The sequence below is a fragment of the Sander vitreus genome, chromosome 22, assembly GCF_031162955.1.
Source record: "Sander vitreus isolate 19-12246 chromosome 22, sanVit1, whole genome shotgun sequence".
Lineage (NCBI taxonomy): Eukaryota > Metazoa > Chordata > Actinopteri > Perciformes > Percidae > Sander > Sander vitreus.
Genome location: NC_135876.1, coordinates 24,175,520 through 24,193,701, shown reverse-complemented (window position 1 = coordinate 24,193,701; position 18,182 = coordinate 24,175,520). Strand labels below are relative to the sequence as shown.

The following is an 18,182-nucleotide window of genomic DNA, read 5'->3' as shown; positions in this document are numbered from 1 at the left end:
CTTAGTTACATTCCAGCAGTGCTTTAGGAGGCATCCAAACCTGAGATGGTGACCAGGACGTTGAGTCCCTCCAGGACTTCCATCTGTTGGAAGCGTCGGCGATTGATCAGGTTGTAAACTTTGCCTTGACCACTTCGATCCAGCAACATCAGGCCATTCTCCGTCCCCACCAGCAGATTCACCCCTGCACGGACACACACGTCTGGTGTTTAAGATCAGATTAGATAGACTTCATTGATCCCACACTGGGGGAAATTCCCTTGTTACAGAAGCTCCAAAACTCACATATAGAGATAGAATAGATAAAAAGTATTATAAGAAATAGAAAAATACTTTATAATAACGGTACATGAATTATCATGAACTATTGAATGACTTTATGCATGAAAAAGCATGAATTCATTCATGTAGTACGTCATTAACTACCAGTAATGTACACTGATTAATAGTATCTCATGCATGACTTAATGCAGAAACAATACGTTAACTTATGCATCAATTAAGGTATTTCAATCATCCTGATTTCTGATTTATTGATGATGTTCATGTCGTCTTCATAGGTAAATCTGTAGATAAAGTGACCGGCTAAAGAAACTGAATTGTAGTGTTGTAATCACGATTAATTAAACATTACTTCTTCATAACTTCATCATGTTTGTGGCCCTTCAAATAAAGTGCTGACCTGGTCCATCTTTAAAATTGATAAATAAGATATGATACATCAATGTTAAAGCCATGCAATTTATGACAATTCGTAACAATAGTAATAATATGTACACTATAAACACCTGAGAGAGAGAGAGAGAGAGAGAGAGAGAGAGAGAGAGAGAGAAATATATATAGATACAGATGAGATAAGGTGCATATGAATAACAAATGGGATATAAAACTGTACCGTGCAATATCCCATTTGTTATTCATCTGCACCTTATTTCATCTGTATATATATATATATATATAAATAAACACACTTGTATCGGATCGATACTCAGTATTGACCGATACGCAAGTTCAGGTATCGGAATCGCGAAGCAAAAATGGTTTCGGACCATCTCTAGTTATTAATAATCAATTCAATTAAATTTTATTTATAGTATCAAATCATAACAAGAGTTATCTTAGGGCACTTTACAGATAGAGTAGGTCTAGACCACACTCTATAATTTACAAAGACCCAACAATTTCCCCAAGAGCAAGCTTGTAGTGCAACAGGGTCCGAGGAAAAACTCCCTTTTAGGCAGAAACCTGGGACAGACCCAGGCTCTTGGTGGGCGGCCATCTGCCATCTGCATCTCAATATTATTGTTGTGAAGGTGTTTGTGTGACCGTCTCACCCCAGAGAGCCGCACACAGGATCTCAGAGTTGAAGCGTTTCTTGTATTTGCGGATCTCGGGCGTGTCGCTGTGCGGCCTGATGTTGGTCGGGTTGACGTTGACCACCGAGATTTTGCGGGCCTCGTTGAGCCTTGCCTGCTCCAGCTCCTGCTCGTGTTTCAGCAGCTCATCAGCAAACAGCGCTGCAGCACAACGTGACGTACACACACACACACACACAGTTATCACACAAAGTTCCTCACAGAGCCACGAGTGCATTTGCTATTTTACTATGGATGACCTCACCTGCACCACGAGCGCTGAGATATGAATGTTATAATGAAGGAAATAGAAGGAAAAGGTTCTTATTGTTTTTATTTCATGACATTTTGGCAAGTGAATTATAGAGGAAGAACAGTAATGTAATTTGAAGAATAAAGTATTAATCTAGGCCAGTGGTTCTCTTTTTACAGCACGTACTCTTTCAGAAAATAATAGGCTCTCTAAGTACCACCATTATGGCCCACGTTAAAATAGGGTTGGGCAATATATCAATATAAATCGATGATATGAGACTAGATATCGTCTTCATTTTTAGATAACATGATTTTGTAATATATAACATAACATGATAACATGATTTTGTAATATGACAAGTGTTTCCTGCTTTTAAAGGCTGCGTTACAATTAAGTGATGTCATTTTCTGAACTTACGAGAGCAACTAGCTATTTTATTATTTGCCTTCACCCACTTTAGAATATTGATAGTTAAAAATGTTTCGTGCTCAGGGCAAAAGAGCTGCGTGCAGTCATTGAGGAAGAGGAAGTAAGTTTAGGCCTTATATGGCATAAAAGTGCATCGGGTACCAGACAGATAAGCAGAAAAAAAAAGAAAGACAGTTAAAGTTACGAGAACGGAAGAGGAAGTTGCACCACACAGAGGCCCGACCCTGGCGTGTTTGTGTGTGAAGATAACAGTTTCTGCCTAGAAACAAGAAGACACCCCCCCCTGTGAGGAGAGGATAAAAGCTTAAGGGAGAGAATAGATCGAGGCTCACTTCAGAAGACAACTTGGTGGACTGAGCTCTGACTTTATGTCTGTCGCTAGGGAAATTTAGTCTCTGTTTGTGAACCCACAGCTGTGTTGTAACTCTTATGCTGGACTCCGTAAACTTGGCTGACTGAACTCATCGTCTCTGATTGATCCTTGTGTATGGTGAATGTAAGTCCAATATAAGAAGGCGCAGGAATTAATTAACTGGAGTCAGATTAGACACCGCAGCTGTGGCTCAGTGGTAGAGCAGTCGCCTGCCAATCGGTTGGTGGTTCGATCCCTCGCCCTGCAGTCCCATTGGGCAAGACACTGAAGTGTAAATGTTTGTGAATGTTTATCTGGTGAGCAGGTGGCACCTTCTACGGCAGCCTTGGCCACAGTGTATGAAGGTGTGTGAATGGTTCCTGTACTATGTAAAAGCACTTTGAGTAGTTGTTAAGACTAGAAAAGCACTATATAAATACAGCCATTTACATTTACATAAGAAGGCGCGATAATGAATTAACTGGAGTCAGATTAGACACCACTTAATCATTGTATCCACATTCCTGATGATTATCTCATTGTGTAAATATTCTGTGAAAGCACCAAGTGTCAATCCTACAATAATGTTGCAATATCTATATTGACGTATTTGGTCAAAAATATTGTGATGTTTGACTTTCTCCAAGTCGCCCAGCCCTACGTTAAAATAGAATAGCATAGGCCTACCCTATTCAGCTACGGACAGTTCACGCAGAAGGCAGGTTTATTCCTAAAAACATTATTTGTTGACAGGCACAGACACTCTGTACTTCCTCCGTCCCTCCAGCTCCTAACTAATTATGGATGTATGCGCACTTCGTTCATGAACGTGACCACATAGTAGGCTGATATCGAAACACAAATATTTACACATTAAGGAAACGCTTATTTTAAATGACTTCAAACTGCTCATAGTTTAAGTATTGTTGAAGGGTTTCTAAAGTATTATGTTTTTAAATTAATTTATTTCATTTCTTCAAAATATATCAGCGATTCCATCCGCGTACCACTAGAGGGAGTTTGCGTACATGTATTATTTTATATATTATTTGTTTTTTTTATAACTTTTCTTAGGTACATTAGTTCAAATTAGTTTGCACTGGCCAGTTTTCATTATTGTGGGGTTTGTAACCCCCCTATCCCCCGTGAAAAGGTGCAGTAAGTGATTCTGCACAAAGATTGTTGATATTTGAACTCAACTGCCAAACAAATACAACCACATAACTACTGGCCGGCTTCACATTCATATGCTGCCTCCTCCCCTCCCCCCCTCCCATCAACTGTCACCGCCTGTTGCTGATTGGCTGGAACAGTGTTTTGTGGCTCGTGCACTCCTTTCTGTTTGTTTTCCATTTACACAGCCAGAGCTGTGTATTAACACTGGATTTTTTTTCCAGCTCACACACAAAATAGAGAGCTAGGTGACTGTATTCACTGAATTTGACAAAAAATATATATTGGATTAACATCACTTACTATACCTTTAGTTATGTCTATGGTTCCAGGTCCAACCCGGTGAGGAATTGTACCTGAGGCAGAGATGTTATCGTCGTCGTCAGTCGGGGAGGTCCCGTACACCCTCGGATCTACGAACGGTGTGAAGGAAGACTTGGAGCCTCCGCTGCTGCCCATCCCGTACTGCAGATCACAGAAACACAGTCAGTCACACGTTTATCTGACTGTTTGTTAGTTTTGGGGCAAATTGAATGACGCAGGTAACTGTTGAAATAAAAGTGTTAAAATTGTTCAGTGAAGGCTTTTTAATCACGGTGAGCCACGGAAACATCTTCAAAAGGTTTCAACAACTTTCTGTTTGTTTGTTTTGTTTTTTTTCCCTTTCTTGTGTCACGATAATGAAAAACCTTTTTGGCTTCATACTGCGTTTCTTCCACTTTTACTTAATTGTCAGTGTTTCTTTTATTTTGTCAGCTACCTGCATCATGTGCTCAGGGTGGAGGACACTTTCTGGATCAGACGCTGGAAAACTGAGAGAGGCAGGGGGGAGAAAGAGGGGGAGAAAACGAGCGGAGCGAGGGAGGGAAGGAATCCATCTGTGGGCAAAAACGCTGGAGCCAAAGATCTAAATACAGGGCAGGAAATTAAAAGTGCCACATGCTGTCATTTTTTATTTTCATGCTTAGACTCTCATTTCCTTTTTTACCTCTGTGGTGCAAAGAGGTAAAAAAATAAGATGAACCCGAGTGAAGCAGCAGAATGACATGTCGACTGGGTTTAAAGCTGATTGAAAACAAATAGCAAACATTTTGTGGTTATGCTTCTCAAATGCACATGGGTTTCTTTTTTTAAATGTCATTATAAACTCATTTTATACAATAATTTGGTCGAACTGAATAAACAATTTGAAGGTATTTGTGATCATTTCCGATTGGTCATCATTATATTTAATGTAGGGATGCACCGAATCCAGGATTCGGGCCGAATATTGGGCTTTTTGACAGGGTTCGGTTTCTACGCGCGCTCCGCTGGTCGACGTGATGACGGCGCCGTTGATTACGGGAAGGTGTTTACGTAGGTGGAGCGTTCAATGCAGTAGACTGTGAGGAAGTGGAAATGGAACTGGTGAGCAGAAAGAAAAAGTGTTGTTTGGCAGTACTTTCAGTCAAAAGAAGGACATTCAAGTCTGATTAGTCTGGTGGTGGCGAGGACCCTAAACAATACACAACATCACCGCTGTTACAACATCTGGTATGAAACATCTGGAAGAATACGAGTTGTGATGAAGGAATCTACAGACAGCAGCCAGAATGCAGCAACTTCAGGTACGGCAAAGGAAGGACAGTCACAGCTAAAAACTGGTGTTAACCAGACAGTGCCTCTCCCGGGCTGTCAGCTTTTTTCTTGGTAAATTAGTCTCCCTATGGTGGGAGCGGAGCGACCGAACGGCCAGCTGCTGCTCGTAAGCTAACGTTAGCTTTCTAATTTCACCCCCCCCAACATGCCTTCATCACACACTGGTTAGCGAAAATTTGCCAAACAACATTGTCACTCGTCTGGCGATGGCGATGTGCTTTCCTACGATGTGAAAAGAGCGTCTGATTCAACATTAAGTTGTTACATTTAACTATTTTTAGAGGTTGCAGACGTTGTTTACTTCATGAACGTGTTCACTGTGTTAATGGACTGAGGATGGGAGTAGGCTTTGGTTTCGGATTCGGCAGAATCTTAACCAGTGGATTCGGTACATAACCCCAAAAATCTAGATTCAGCGCAGCCCTAATTTGATGTTTTGTAGGGTGCGTCGTTTAGTAAAAGTGTTTCCACAATACACTTTTTTTCGGCAGCCAACCACGTTAGATTTGATCACGTTACGTCTTCCTTGAAAATTATGCATTGAAATGGAATTTGTGGACTTTAATTCAATGCTGTTTTTATGTTAACGCTCAAAAAGCGCACGCAAACTAATGATCACGGTTGGAACATCCTCTGATCTTAACTATTGGTCAAGATAATTCATAATTTCTGCCTTTTTTAAACAAAAAAATGAGGTATAATGTCATTTAAAGGTTTATTGACCATGAATTTTTTTTTAAAAAGCGTTGAAAAAGTGACAGTGAATAGAATCAAAAAGCGACAAACACATCGGAAAAAGTTAATTTTCAGTTTTGACCCAGAAGGTCAATAACTTTAGGGTCGACACGAAGACAACACAAGGGTTAATATATGACTTATTAGCAGCTTTTATTCTTTCTGCACCACTTCAACCCAAACACACTAAATAAACTACGTTTTTACAAACTGGTGTTTGTTGGGTGTTTGGTGTTTTAAGCCCCCAACGTCGTCTTCCAGGCACCGCCTGGAAGGCACTAGGATTAGGCAATGGTTAGGGTTAGGTTTGGGTTAAAACGAGGGGCATGGGCACAAGGGGACCACTGGTGTGAATAAAACACTTAAAAACCTTTAAGCAGGTTAAAAGAACCACTGGAGAGAGGTTAGGGTTAGGGTTAGGGTTAGGTGCCTTGAAGTCAACGTTGGGGGCTTAAAACACCATCGAGCTGTTTGTTGGGTGGATGCCGGTAATTTCCCACCCTGATAAAGGAGCAGTTGGTTTGAGGGCAGGTGGGGTGTGACGGGGTGAACAGGGTGAACAGGGTGACAGGGTGCTGGTCTGTCAGGATCAGTGAGAGGGGGGGGATTTGGGGAGGGGCCGACAGTTGGGTGCTGCTCCACCTACTTGGGCCCCAGAGGCGTCGCCAGGGGAGACCAGGGGGGAGGGGCTTTGCTGCACCAAATCAGGGAGATTGGCGTTGCCGGCGAACAGATTAGTGTTGCCGGGGAAACCGTTGCTGGCGGCAGAGCTCCGCCTCCGTTGTTTCTGGAAAGAGAGAGAGAGGGGGCGGGCTACTGTGCAGCGAGGCTGTGACTGACAGGTCAGGGGATGGAGGGAGGAACCCGGCGGAGGGTTTGGGTGCGTTTGTTTTTAGAAGGACGGGTGGGCACTGAACCCAGCACAGTGCTGCTTCATACATGTTATCACACAACACACAGCACACACAGGCAGGCTGCTGTTGTCTTTTGGATTAAAGCTGAATAAAGTCAATGTTTTCTGTTCATTTCCTAAATGTATTCAGGGTTTTCACTTGTGCATATTTTTTTCTGTTTGGGTGGAAAAGCTTCTCAAGCAAAGACAGATCCGAAATCTTCCACTTAGACCCCGGAAAAAACCAGAATTTAACACATGAACGCACACAGAGCTGAGATGGGTATTCTGTTCATTTATAAATCAATGTTAGAAAACTAATTGGCAAGAATTGTCACAACTTCTCTGTTTCTGTCTTCTCAAATGTGAATATTTGCTGGGTTTCTTAACCTTTCATGACAATAAACGGACATCATGATTCACAGACACAGAGACACACACACACACACACACACACACACACACACAGAGAGACACATAGACAGACACACAGACAGACGCACACACACACACACACACACACACACACACACACACACACACACACACAAATCTACTACAAAATAAATCAATAATTGCCATTCATCAAACTTTATGTATATGTTAATTGAGAACAAGGAGCCTGGAATTGTTTTTGTAATTCTTCCAAAATCTTCCAAATCTGACTTTTCCATGGCCGTTGGAACCATGTGAAAGAGTATTTGATTGATGTTATACCAAGTTTCAGAAGCTCTAGCATAAACACAATCAGAGATATGGCAAGGAATTTGTTGCCTTTTTGAAAGGCCAAAATGGCCACGTGGTATCATTCCTAGGACCGTGAAACGTGTAAAAAGAGATCTGTGTGTAGAGTTACACATTCCTTACATGTTGCCTTCATGTGGCTTATTTTGCACCAATCGATAACGTAATGTATGATACAAAATACCTGTTTTATCAAGATAAAAGTGAAAATGTATTGAGACATAATGTAGAGTTTAGATTGAATAGGTGAAGCTGAGTGGCTGATTTTTAGTTTATTTTTTAAAAATCATCTGGGGAATATGCGTGCAAACCCTACACACACACACACACACACACACACACACACACACACACACACACACACAGCCTCCCCGCCCAGCGTGTGTTATTACACTCAAAGACCAGAACAAAACCAGGAAACAGCGAGGCATGCAGAGCCGCTGAATGAGCTCATGAGCGCCGAGTGTTAGATTGTGTAGAGTCAGCGAGGCTACAGGTCAAAGGTCAGGACTGAGAGGCGGCTCACCTCACGCATCATCAGGGTGCTGTCCTGGGAGCTGTTTCCAAACGAGTCGTCGTGGCCGTCGTCGTGACCTCCCATCATGCCGAAGGACTCGTTGGTACTTTGACTCGCTGCAGGCCTGAAAGAGTCAACATTGTTACTCAGTATTCTTTTTAATATGCTTCTCTGCTGACAGACTTACAGAGCTCTCTTTGGCCATGTGAGTCTGTGGGAAAAACGTTCTTTTGGGCCCCGGAAAGCGGTCAGGTGATGCGTTTCGATTAGCGTGAAAATGGATGCTGAGGAGGAGAAAACGGAGGCTGGCCTCTGGAGGACTTATTTTATTTCTTTGTTCCAACTTCCAAGTGGCCTATAGCCTCCGTTAGTCATGAATAAATGATGTTAAAACATGTATAAATGACTCATTCTAGACAAAAGACAAAAAAGCTGTGTGTGTGTGAGCACATTTGAACAATGTTGGGGTGTAAACGGGTTCGGGCTTTTAAAAAGCTGTCAATCTAAATGTACTTGTCGGGCCGAACTTTTAAGGCCCCATTACAGCTCTATTCTGTAGGCCTCGATGGTAAGATGGAGGGAGGTTTAACATTTACACTTACTACCAACATTATTATGATGCAAAGTGGGTTGAATATCCACATAGCATCCCTTTAATAAAAATAGAAGTATACTCACATAATGCGCGGTATATCGCTGACAGCCACTGTCCCGTCGTTAGCCCCGCCCTCTCCCTCCTCGTCCTCGCTGCTGTGGGAGTCCTCACTGGACGAGGAGTAGTCCGTCACTTTGACGGGCGGGCGGCTGGTTTCCTCCCCCTGACGCAGCTCCCGTAGCTCTTTGGCCAGAGCCGTCAGGTCCTGGAGGACGGGGAAAAAAAACATCCACGACAGCAAGTCAGCAAAGTGAACCGATTTCAGTAACACTTTACTTGAAGGTATCGACATAATGGTGACATGACACTGTCATAACTATGACAGTGTCATGTCATGAACGTGTCATAAATGTTATAAACACGTCATGAACATTCATGACTTCTGTCATTCGGTTTTTGTCATGACAAGTTGACATTGTTTAGGTTGTCTTGATTATGACAACTTGACATTAATCAAAGTGACATTACCAGAAGTTGTCTTGGGCATGACAAGTTGACATAACGTCATCCTGTTTAATGTCAAGTTGTCTTAATACACCTGTCGGTTTTTGCAACATTTTGTTGCTTTTTTTGTCGCTCGTTTTGACTTTTTCGAACCTTGGGTCGACATAGAGCCCAGAAAAGTCAGCAAAAGGTTCCTTAGCCATCACAGAGTTGAGCAAATAAAGCAACCTGTTTCACAGTCTACATATGAAAGCTCTCTGCTTCTGGGGGGATTTCTGAGTCTCAAAGTTGGTTCATCTGCCATATTCTGCTCTGAGTGTTGCGTAATTGGAGTTTGAAAAACAGTTTCCCATCTTTTTGGTTTGGCGCACAACTAGGATGGGGCCAAACATTATCGTGAACCTAAATTAATAGGCGGGCTGGTCGAAATCTGCGAGGGGTCGGGTTTGGCACCTCGAGTTTGACACGTGATCTATAGTATGTCTAATTTAATTATATAACTGTTATGTGTCAAAATGAGCAAAATCTGAGTAAAAGAAATGAATAGAAATGTAAGAGACCAGAAAAACATTTTCAGTGCAGTTACAGTGTAGCAATAAGCTGCCTCTAATGTTTTATTATTATTACCACAGGTGGCCCTACTTTAATAACGGAGAGAAACGTTTCGTTGAAGAAATAATGAATCAAAAAAAGTTTCCACAAAGTTTTTTTTTTCCATTTTAGGTTCAAAACAGCTGAAGCTAGGGTCCATGAGGTCATCATGAAGTGTTTCCATCTGTGTGAAGCTGAATGCAACTTCAAGCACACACATCACAAATGTATTTTGGCTCCAATCTGTGAAGTGATTTATTAACTCACAGCAGAACTTACAAAATGTACTATTTATAACCAGCTGGAAGCCGGCGTAAATGTTAAAAAGCAGCAGAAGGAATGTGCTCCCTTCTCCCGGTTCCTTTGTTTTACCCTGAAATCATTTCAATGTATTGCAGCTTTTTTTTAAAACACGCAGGAGAGGGAAATAAAAGAGGGTTTTACTATATGTGGCACAAACTGTAAGTAACATGTCAGCCACATTACTGAGTGTCCACAGTGGAGAGGGCAGCGAGCAGCAGGAGTAATGTTCTCACTTCTCCCGGTTCCTTTGTTTTACCCTGAAATCATTTCAGTGTCAGAATCAGGGCCCTATTTTAACGATCTAAGAGCACGGCGTGAAGCGCCTGGCCCAGGTGTGTTTAGGGCGTGTCCAAATCCACTTTTGCTAGTTTGACGGCAGAAAAAAAAGTGTCCATGCACCGGGCACGTGGTTCAAAAGGGTTGTACTTAGTGTCTTCATTAATCAGAGGTGTGTTTTGGGCGTAACATGCAATAAACCAATCAGAGATCATCTCCCATTCCCTTTAAAAGCCAGGCGCATTTGGACCTTGGAGCATTGCTATTATGATGGAGGATTTGCACCGTAATATTTTTATTTGTAATCTTCTGCATGTGTGTGTGCTGCTGTGCGTCCCTGTGTGTGTAACAAGCATAGTGTGCGTGCTATGCACGAGCCTAGGAGCATTTTACTAATGCTCTGTTAAAATAACAATGAAATGATGCGTTATTGACTTTAGACCAGGTTTTTGTTGGTCAACGGCACGATCACTTCCCACTGCCTCAAGATAGCAATACGCCCAGAATGTACCTGAACACACCTCCCTGTTAAACCAGCACGCCCAGAATGCACCTGAACACACCTCCCTGTAAGACCAGCACGCCCAGAATGCACCTGAACACACCTCCCTGTAAGACCAGCACGCCCATGGGCCACAGATGGGCTCAGGTGCATTTGCTATTTAAACGACGAGGGCGCTGGACGGGAAACTGACAACTGTGTCGGCCTTAAACTACCAAAGACACTTGCGTCGGGCTTTGCGCTGCGACGGGTGCAAGAGTCCAACATTACATTTTTCGTCCACCAGCCAAATGGCTAGTGAATGTTCAAATTTTCAGCCAATCAATAGTTTACCATTGTTTCTTTGGCTGGTGAGTGAAGCAAAATCTACCAGCCATTTGCATATTTTACCAGGATTTGGCTGGTAGATGGTGCTTATTTTGGACCTGGTCAGAGTTTATGCAGTTTAAAAAAAAAAAAAAAAGCAAGCAGAAGAGAGAGATAAAAGAGGGTTTTACTTAGGGCTGGGTACCAATACCAATAATGATAATAATTTATACTTTTTATTGATCCCCAGTGGGGAAATTACAATTTACACTGTTTGTTGGAACACACCACACACAGGCCTGAAATACACACACATGCTCATGTCCTATTCATGCACAAATGGAGTAATGTGAGGGTGAGTGGGCTGCGAGTGCACCCTGAGTAGCTGCTCAAGAGCACCTAGGCAGTGTCCAGGAGGTGAACTGGCATCTCTCCAGCTACCAGTCCACACCCCGTAATTTGGTCTGTACGGGGACCAATAGCGTGTTCTCGATACTGGTTCCTAAACGATACTTTTTTTCCCCCCAATATCTATTTTAACAAAGAGAAATTACAACATAACACATCACGGCACAAATCTTTTTATTTATTTTACAGCTCCTACTACGTGAGCCCCGTCTCTGCGTAACGTTGAGTTTTTCCTGCGTGTCTCTACGACAACCAATCACAAACATTATTAGATCTTGGTAGAAGCATGCTGCGTGCTGATTGGCTCACTGACGCTGATTAGAGTTATGCTGCGTTCCAGGCTTCCTTAACTCGTGTTTTCACAACCTTCTTCCTGTGAAAGTGCCCTGGAACGGCAGTCAACCCCGTAACTTACTACTCGTGAACTCGTACCAGATCGTTGTACTCCCAGTTACAGTTTTTGACGTCACACACACATAAACAACAATGGCGACCCCTGTTGATGCTGTACAGACGCCGGTGATTAATGTGAGAAATAGAAATAAATAGGCAACGTAAAGTCATTCCGCACATTGTAATCAAAACAATACACAGACGATTGTGTACTACTACAGGTTATGTTTATTAAATGAAGCCCAAAATATGTTGTCACTAGAAATCTCTAGTATCAACTAGCGCTAGCTAACGTCAACGTTAAGTAGCCACTAGCTAACGCTAACTAGAAGGGTTAGTTGTGACTTTGCCTGAAACGCTACCAAGTCGTGACTTGAAGTCGTAACTTACGAGCTAAAAATTGTGTCTGGAACGCAGCATTACTCCTTAGGTATTGAATGACGAGGCATTTTTCAATACTCGATACTTTAGAGCAGGGGTGTCAAACTCAGCTTCCCTAAGGGCCTCACTAGAAAATGAGAATCACATCAAGGGCCAGACAGTTTATTCCTTTTATGTCATGGGAAAATATCTTTGACTGTATTATTGCACGTTTCATATAGGCTTATCACTTATAGTTTGGTTGACAAAAATGTCGAAGAAAATGCCAAAAACGTTTGGAAAAAGCATCAGAAATGTCGAAAAAAAAACATTGTGAAAAGTGACAAAAAGTATTTGGGCCAAAATGTATTGTGAACCTAAATGCCAACCTAAATCTGTGCCTAAAAAGTATTGAATTCAGTACCCAGCCCTAGTTTGACTATATGTGGCACAGGCTGTTAGTGAGATTACATTTCAGGCACATTACTGAATGTCCACAGTGGAGATGGCAGCGAGCAGCAGGACAGTGCGGGGAGAAGAGAGTCAGAGTACAGACGCCATCAGTGCAGGAAGGTTAAAGGTTAAAGTTCAGGGGACTTCAAAATCAGCCTCTGCAGCAAAAAGGGGTTGTGCATGTGAGAGGTTAAGTGACAGGAAGTGTGTGTGTGTGTGTGGGGAGGGGGGGTCAATGTGTGAGGGGTTATCTTACCAACTCCTCCTGATGAGAGAGAGGGAAGAGATAAAATGGGAGAAAGGAAAGAAAGAGAGAGAGAGAGAGAGAGAGAGAGAGAGAGAGAGAGTGAGTGACTGGAAGTGAAACATGAGAGCAGAGATGTCTGAAGTGATAACAGGAAGTAAAGTGGATATGAGAGGAAGACATGTCTTTCCTGATACAACAGAGACCATCATCTAACATCTAATCAGAGAGAAGAGGGGATGAATGGGTGAAAGTGGGTTTTTACTAAGCAGCAACTTCCAGGACTGCAAACCTGCATTCTCACTAATTTCCAAAAAGAAGACCGTTTCTATAGAAGTCTGTAAGAAAATTAGCCAACTTCTCACTTGATTTATTACCTCAGTAAACATTTTCATAATGAGTTTATGGTCTCAATCGCTAGTTTCAAGTCTTCTTCAACACACCATGATGTTCATTTTGTAAATTATGGTCCCATTTATTTTAAAACAGACGATTAAGCAGGAGATGCTTTAGGCCCTGTCGATCAGGACAGAGGCTTAGCAATGCTAACCATGCTAACACTGTGGACAACTAAATAGACCTGAAGTTGTATTTGGGTGTTGTCCGTGTTTTCATCTCAAACTTTGACCCTCTCACTGTGTGTTTTCACTACAGTTTGCTGAAACATTCGAAACATTTTGGTCTCCTAAAAATGTCTTGCTCAGCGTTCGGTTGCGCCTTGCCAACCAAGCTAGCTAGCTAGCTAGCTAGCTAGCTAACTAGTGCTAGGGGCTTTCCCCATCCAGATTATTGTGGTCACAAGTCCACTCGAATATAAGACTTCTGCAGTAGGAACACAGTGAATGGACAGGTGAGTGAAAAGGGGAGGAGAGAGAGATTTCACTGAGCGGTGGGGGAGACGGGGTGAGACCGATAGAGGAACAGAGAGAGGGGTGAAGGAGGAGAAATGTCACTAACCTCGTCTACAGCTTTCTTATAGCTCTGAAGGATGTGAGGAAGAGAGTGAACATGAACAGCAGCGTGGTTAGTTCAGAGAGAAGAGTCAGAGTGAGTGTGTGTGTGTATATATGTGTGTGTGTGTGTGTGTGTGTGTGTGCGTGTCTACTCACTGCAGGCCTGCTGGGTCGTGTCACCTCTCTGCCGTCATCTTTGGTCTCGTGGGAAGACAGTGTCGAGCCTTCAGTCTTAGCAGCTGAATTACCTGAACACACACACACACACACACACACACACACACACACACACACACAGTGAGGACTGAGAATATTTTTCAAACACAAAGAAGTTTTGGAAAGTGTGGACTTTTTTACAAAATAAATAGACTGCATTTATATAGCACTTTTACACAGTAAAGGCTCCATTCACACACATTCATACATTGGTGGCTGAGGCAGCCATACAAGATGTCACCTGCTAATCAGATAAACATTCACACACACTAACACACCGATGGCGCAGCATCCGAAGCAATTCTTTTTCTTTTGGGCTAGGGGTCGAACCACCGACCTTCCTTTTGGTAGACGGCCGCTCTACCACCTGAGCTCCAGCTGGAAACTGAAAGCGTTATTTGTATATTGAGGATGCAAATGACCTCAATATTCAAATAATGCACTCAGTTTCCAGCTGTGACAGTGAGGAAATTATTTGGAAACTAAGGACATTTTTTTGAAAGTGTGGACTTTATTTGGCGTTTGTGGACAGTGAAGAATTTTGGGAAAGTGATAACATTTGGAGGAAAATAAGGTACAACTTTGGAAACTTTCTAACGACATCGAGCTTGTTGCTATGGAGGTTGTATTGCTTTATTGTAAGTCCCTTCTTATTCCCTAAATAAATGCAAAGTAATGGCGAGGAACTAAGACAGCATTACATGAAGGAGGGCCCTCACAAGAATAGAAGTAGAAAATGTGTGTGTGTGTGTGTGTGTGTGTGTACCTCGTTCATTGGAGCCTCCCTGGGAGCTGGGGGTGCTGGAGCTTGAGGAGCTGCCGCTGCTCGTCCTCTTTAGGGGCGTCTCCATGGAGATGTCGGTCCTCCGCAGGTCAGGGTTGCTACGGCAACACAAACACAGCGCTGTCTCATTCATGCGGGAAACTGTTGAAATCATCACACCTGCGTCTCCACAGATCTGTGTGTGCGTGCGCGTGTTTACCTGGATTGTAAGCACCGTGCTTAAGTACAATTTTAAGGTTCTTGTACTTTAGGATTTCCATTTTCTGCTTTCTAATATCTTTAGTTACTTTGCCGATTCAGGTTAAGAATACAAAATATAGTCATAAAATAAATGATGATGTATTATTATCAGCAACTATAGAAAAGTATATTATATAGTATATAAAGTCATTCAAATGAGCTGTGATCAACACATTAATAGAGCTGCAAAGATTAATCAATTAGTTGTCAACTATTAAAATAATCGCCAACTACCATATTTTGATAATTGATTAATCTGTTTGAGTCATTTTTTATGAAAAAAGTAAAAAAAACTTCTGATGTCAGCTTGTTAAATGTGAATATGTTCAGTCCCTCCGTGTGTGTGTGTGTGTGTGTGTCTGTGTGTGTGTGTCTGTCTCCGTGTGTGTGTCTCTGTGTGTGTGTGTGTGTGTCTCTGTGTGTGTGTGTCTCTGTGTGTGTGTGTCTCTGTGTCTGTCTGTGTGTTTGTGTGTGTGTGTCTCTGTCTGTGTGTGTGCGTGTGTGTGTGTGTGTGTGTGTGTGTGTGTGTGTGTGTGTGTGTGTGTGTCTCTGTGTGTGTGTGTGTGTGTGTGTGTGTGCGTGTCTGTGTCTCTGTCTGTGTGTGTGTGTGTGTGTCTTTGTGTGTGTGTGTTTCCAGAAAAACGTGATAATGTGATCGCATAACTCATTTTTTTCAAATACACGCCACTTTTGCCGCATAAATTGCTGATTTCCGTGCAAAATATGCGGGGCTTGCATGATTTCATAATCCCCGCATTTTCGTTGCAAAAAAGTCACACATATCTTAGCAGAAAGTTGAAAAGAGAGAGAGCAGCCATTTACCCCTGTTGCCATGGGAACGTTATGAAGTGACGTAATTACGCGACGTGAACATCATCTAAAAGCTGCAGACCCCGCGATGAAGCCACGATGACACCGCAGGTTTTTTAAGTTCCCGCAATTTCATCGCATAAAATTGCATAAATATCCCGCACATTCCATCCCATTTTTTAGGAAAATGTTCCACATAATCAAGGATTTTTGCCCGCAACAATCACAAAAAAAACTCTGTACTGTATGTTGTAGTTTCTTCTCTCCTCTGTGACAGTAAACTGAATATCTTTGAGTTGTGGACTAAACAAGACATTTGAGGACGTCGTCTGCAGAGCCGTCTGCGTCACCATTTTCTGACATTTTAGAGACTCAACTAATCCATTCATCCAGAAAATAATTCACTGATTAATTAACAATGAACACAATCGTGAGTCGCAGCCTTACACATTAATGCATCAACAACTGTAATCCAGAAATATACTTTATATGATTCTGAAATGGCTCATTCTGCATAAAGAGCATTGAAGTACTTTACGTATACTTTGATGCTGTGTATGTACCTGGCCCGTATGAGGTGAGCTCCAGCCCGAGGCCCCAGGCCCGGTCCATTTCCAGGAGAGTGCTTCCTGACCAAAGCGGGAGAGATGGATGTCGTCCTCTGAGGAACCTGGGGAACACACAGCAGAGCCGTCTGCGTCAGAACCTCCCACCTGTTTTCATATCAGACTCTCTCCAACGCAGACTGGGTCAGAGGAGACAACATCTGGCCTGTTCAGTAAGATTTAGTACAGAATTGAATCATTATCCAGGGTTTCCTCTATGTTTCTCTATGGCCCGCCACGGCAAAATTTCTGCCGCCACGGTATCAGAAATAGAGCAGACGCACAATGTAGTCACGGTTGCCTTTTAAATGATCCTGCCGACATAATGCACCCCCCGTTGGCTGCCGCTCACACTGCAATTTAACAACAAGTAGAACTATTCAGAGGTTATTGGGCCCGTCCAGTTTAACTCCACATACTGTTGTGTTGACGGAGTTTACTGTCAAAACGTTCGCTTTCTTCCGAGTCGACTATTAAACGAACAGCTCCACCAGAAACGTCACCGCGGTGGGTCCGTTCTAACTGGACAACGTTCAACTTGTCAGTTCTGTCAGCTCATCGTTCCTGATGTCAAACATCTGGAAACAGTCAGTCAGTGGAATATTTCAGTCAGTCAGTGGAATATTTCATTCTATACTTTGGGTTTTGGTTTCCCTATGAAGAATTTCTTGTAAAATTCATTTTGTAGACCTCTTCCTTAAAAAATACAGTTCAATCACAACTGAAAATATGCCTCATTGTGTGTGAATAGAGGTGAATAAATCTATTTGTTTGTGTTGCAGCGAAGTGTCAGTTCCGGGGGTTGTTGGTGGGACATAGCTGCCCCCACTGCTAAAAAATATCCTAAAGGAAACACTGTTATCATGTCAGCTTCTAGCCGTTGTGACTGATTATTGTAGCTGAACTTGTGTTGAGTACAAAAAAGTCACGGTACTTTGATAATACCCGTAACATGTTGTTTAAATTGAGAGCAATATCAGAGGTGCTGAAATCATCTGCGTGTCTGAAATCACCCTCAGACCCTAGAGGGTTAAATAAATCAAATCAAAGTGAAAACTCCTCTTTGGGGGGGGTTTGCAGACCACTTTCCTGTGTAGCATTTTGTTACAGTCAAATTTCAAATACAGGCTACAAGTAAACCCCTGAGAGAAGGTGTGTGTTTTTGTACATGAGTTTTAAATGAGTTTGGTTTGTCCATTATTAAAATGTATTCTACTTTATAGCAATTGGTGGCCTTTGAGAAGACCCAAACAGAATCTGCAGTTTTCAGCAGTAATCCAGAATAAAAATCTGTGGAATTTAGACTGTTTTTCTGCATGGGATTAGGATTTAGAGTTTAGTTTTTTTTAAAGGTCCCATGACATGCTGCTTTTTGGATGCTTTTATATAGACCTTAGTGGTCCCCTAATACTGTATCTGAAGTCTCTTTTATATAGGCCTTAGTGGTCCCCTAATACTGTATCTGAAGTCTCTTTTATATAGACCTTAGTGGTCCCCCTAATACTGTATCTGAAGTCTCTTTTATATAGACCTTAGTGGTCCCCTAAT

General features: G+C 42.3%; 1 protein-coding gene across 13 annotated transcripts in view; it reads right to left on the bottom strand.

Moving 5' to 3' along the window:
* tnikb (TRAF2 and NCK interacting kinase b) overlaps window positions 1–18,182 on the bottom strand; it is an 86,279-nt gene that overhangs the window by 14,447 nt on the left and 53,650 nt on the right. For 5 of the 13 annotated variants that reach the window (XM_078280810.1, XM_078280817.1, XM_078280816.1 and 2 more), the window contains 9 exons: window positions 16,593–16,699; window positions 14,962–15,077; window positions 14,136–14,227; window positions 13,984–14,007; window positions 8,770–8,951; window positions 8,101–8,215; window positions 3,874–4,030; window positions 1,335–1,517; window positions 41–184 (listed from right to left, as the gene is read on the bottom strand). In XM_078280810.1, coding sequence (XP_078136936.1) covers window positions 41–184; window positions 1,335–1,517; window positions 3,874–4,030; window positions 8,101–8,215; window positions 8,770–8,951; window positions 13,984–14,007; window positions 14,136–14,227; window positions 14,962–15,077; window positions 16,593–16,699 — 1,120 coding nt within the window. The remainder of the gene's footprint in view (window positions 1–40; window positions 185–1,334; window positions 1,518–3,873; window positions 4,031–8,100; window positions 8,216–8,769; window positions 8,952–13,983; window positions 14,008–14,135; window positions 14,228–14,961; window positions 15,078–16,592; window positions 16,700–18,182) is intronic. The other 8 variants (XM_078280812.1, XM_078280820.1, XM_078280822.1 and 5 more) reach the window with 3 other exon arrangements.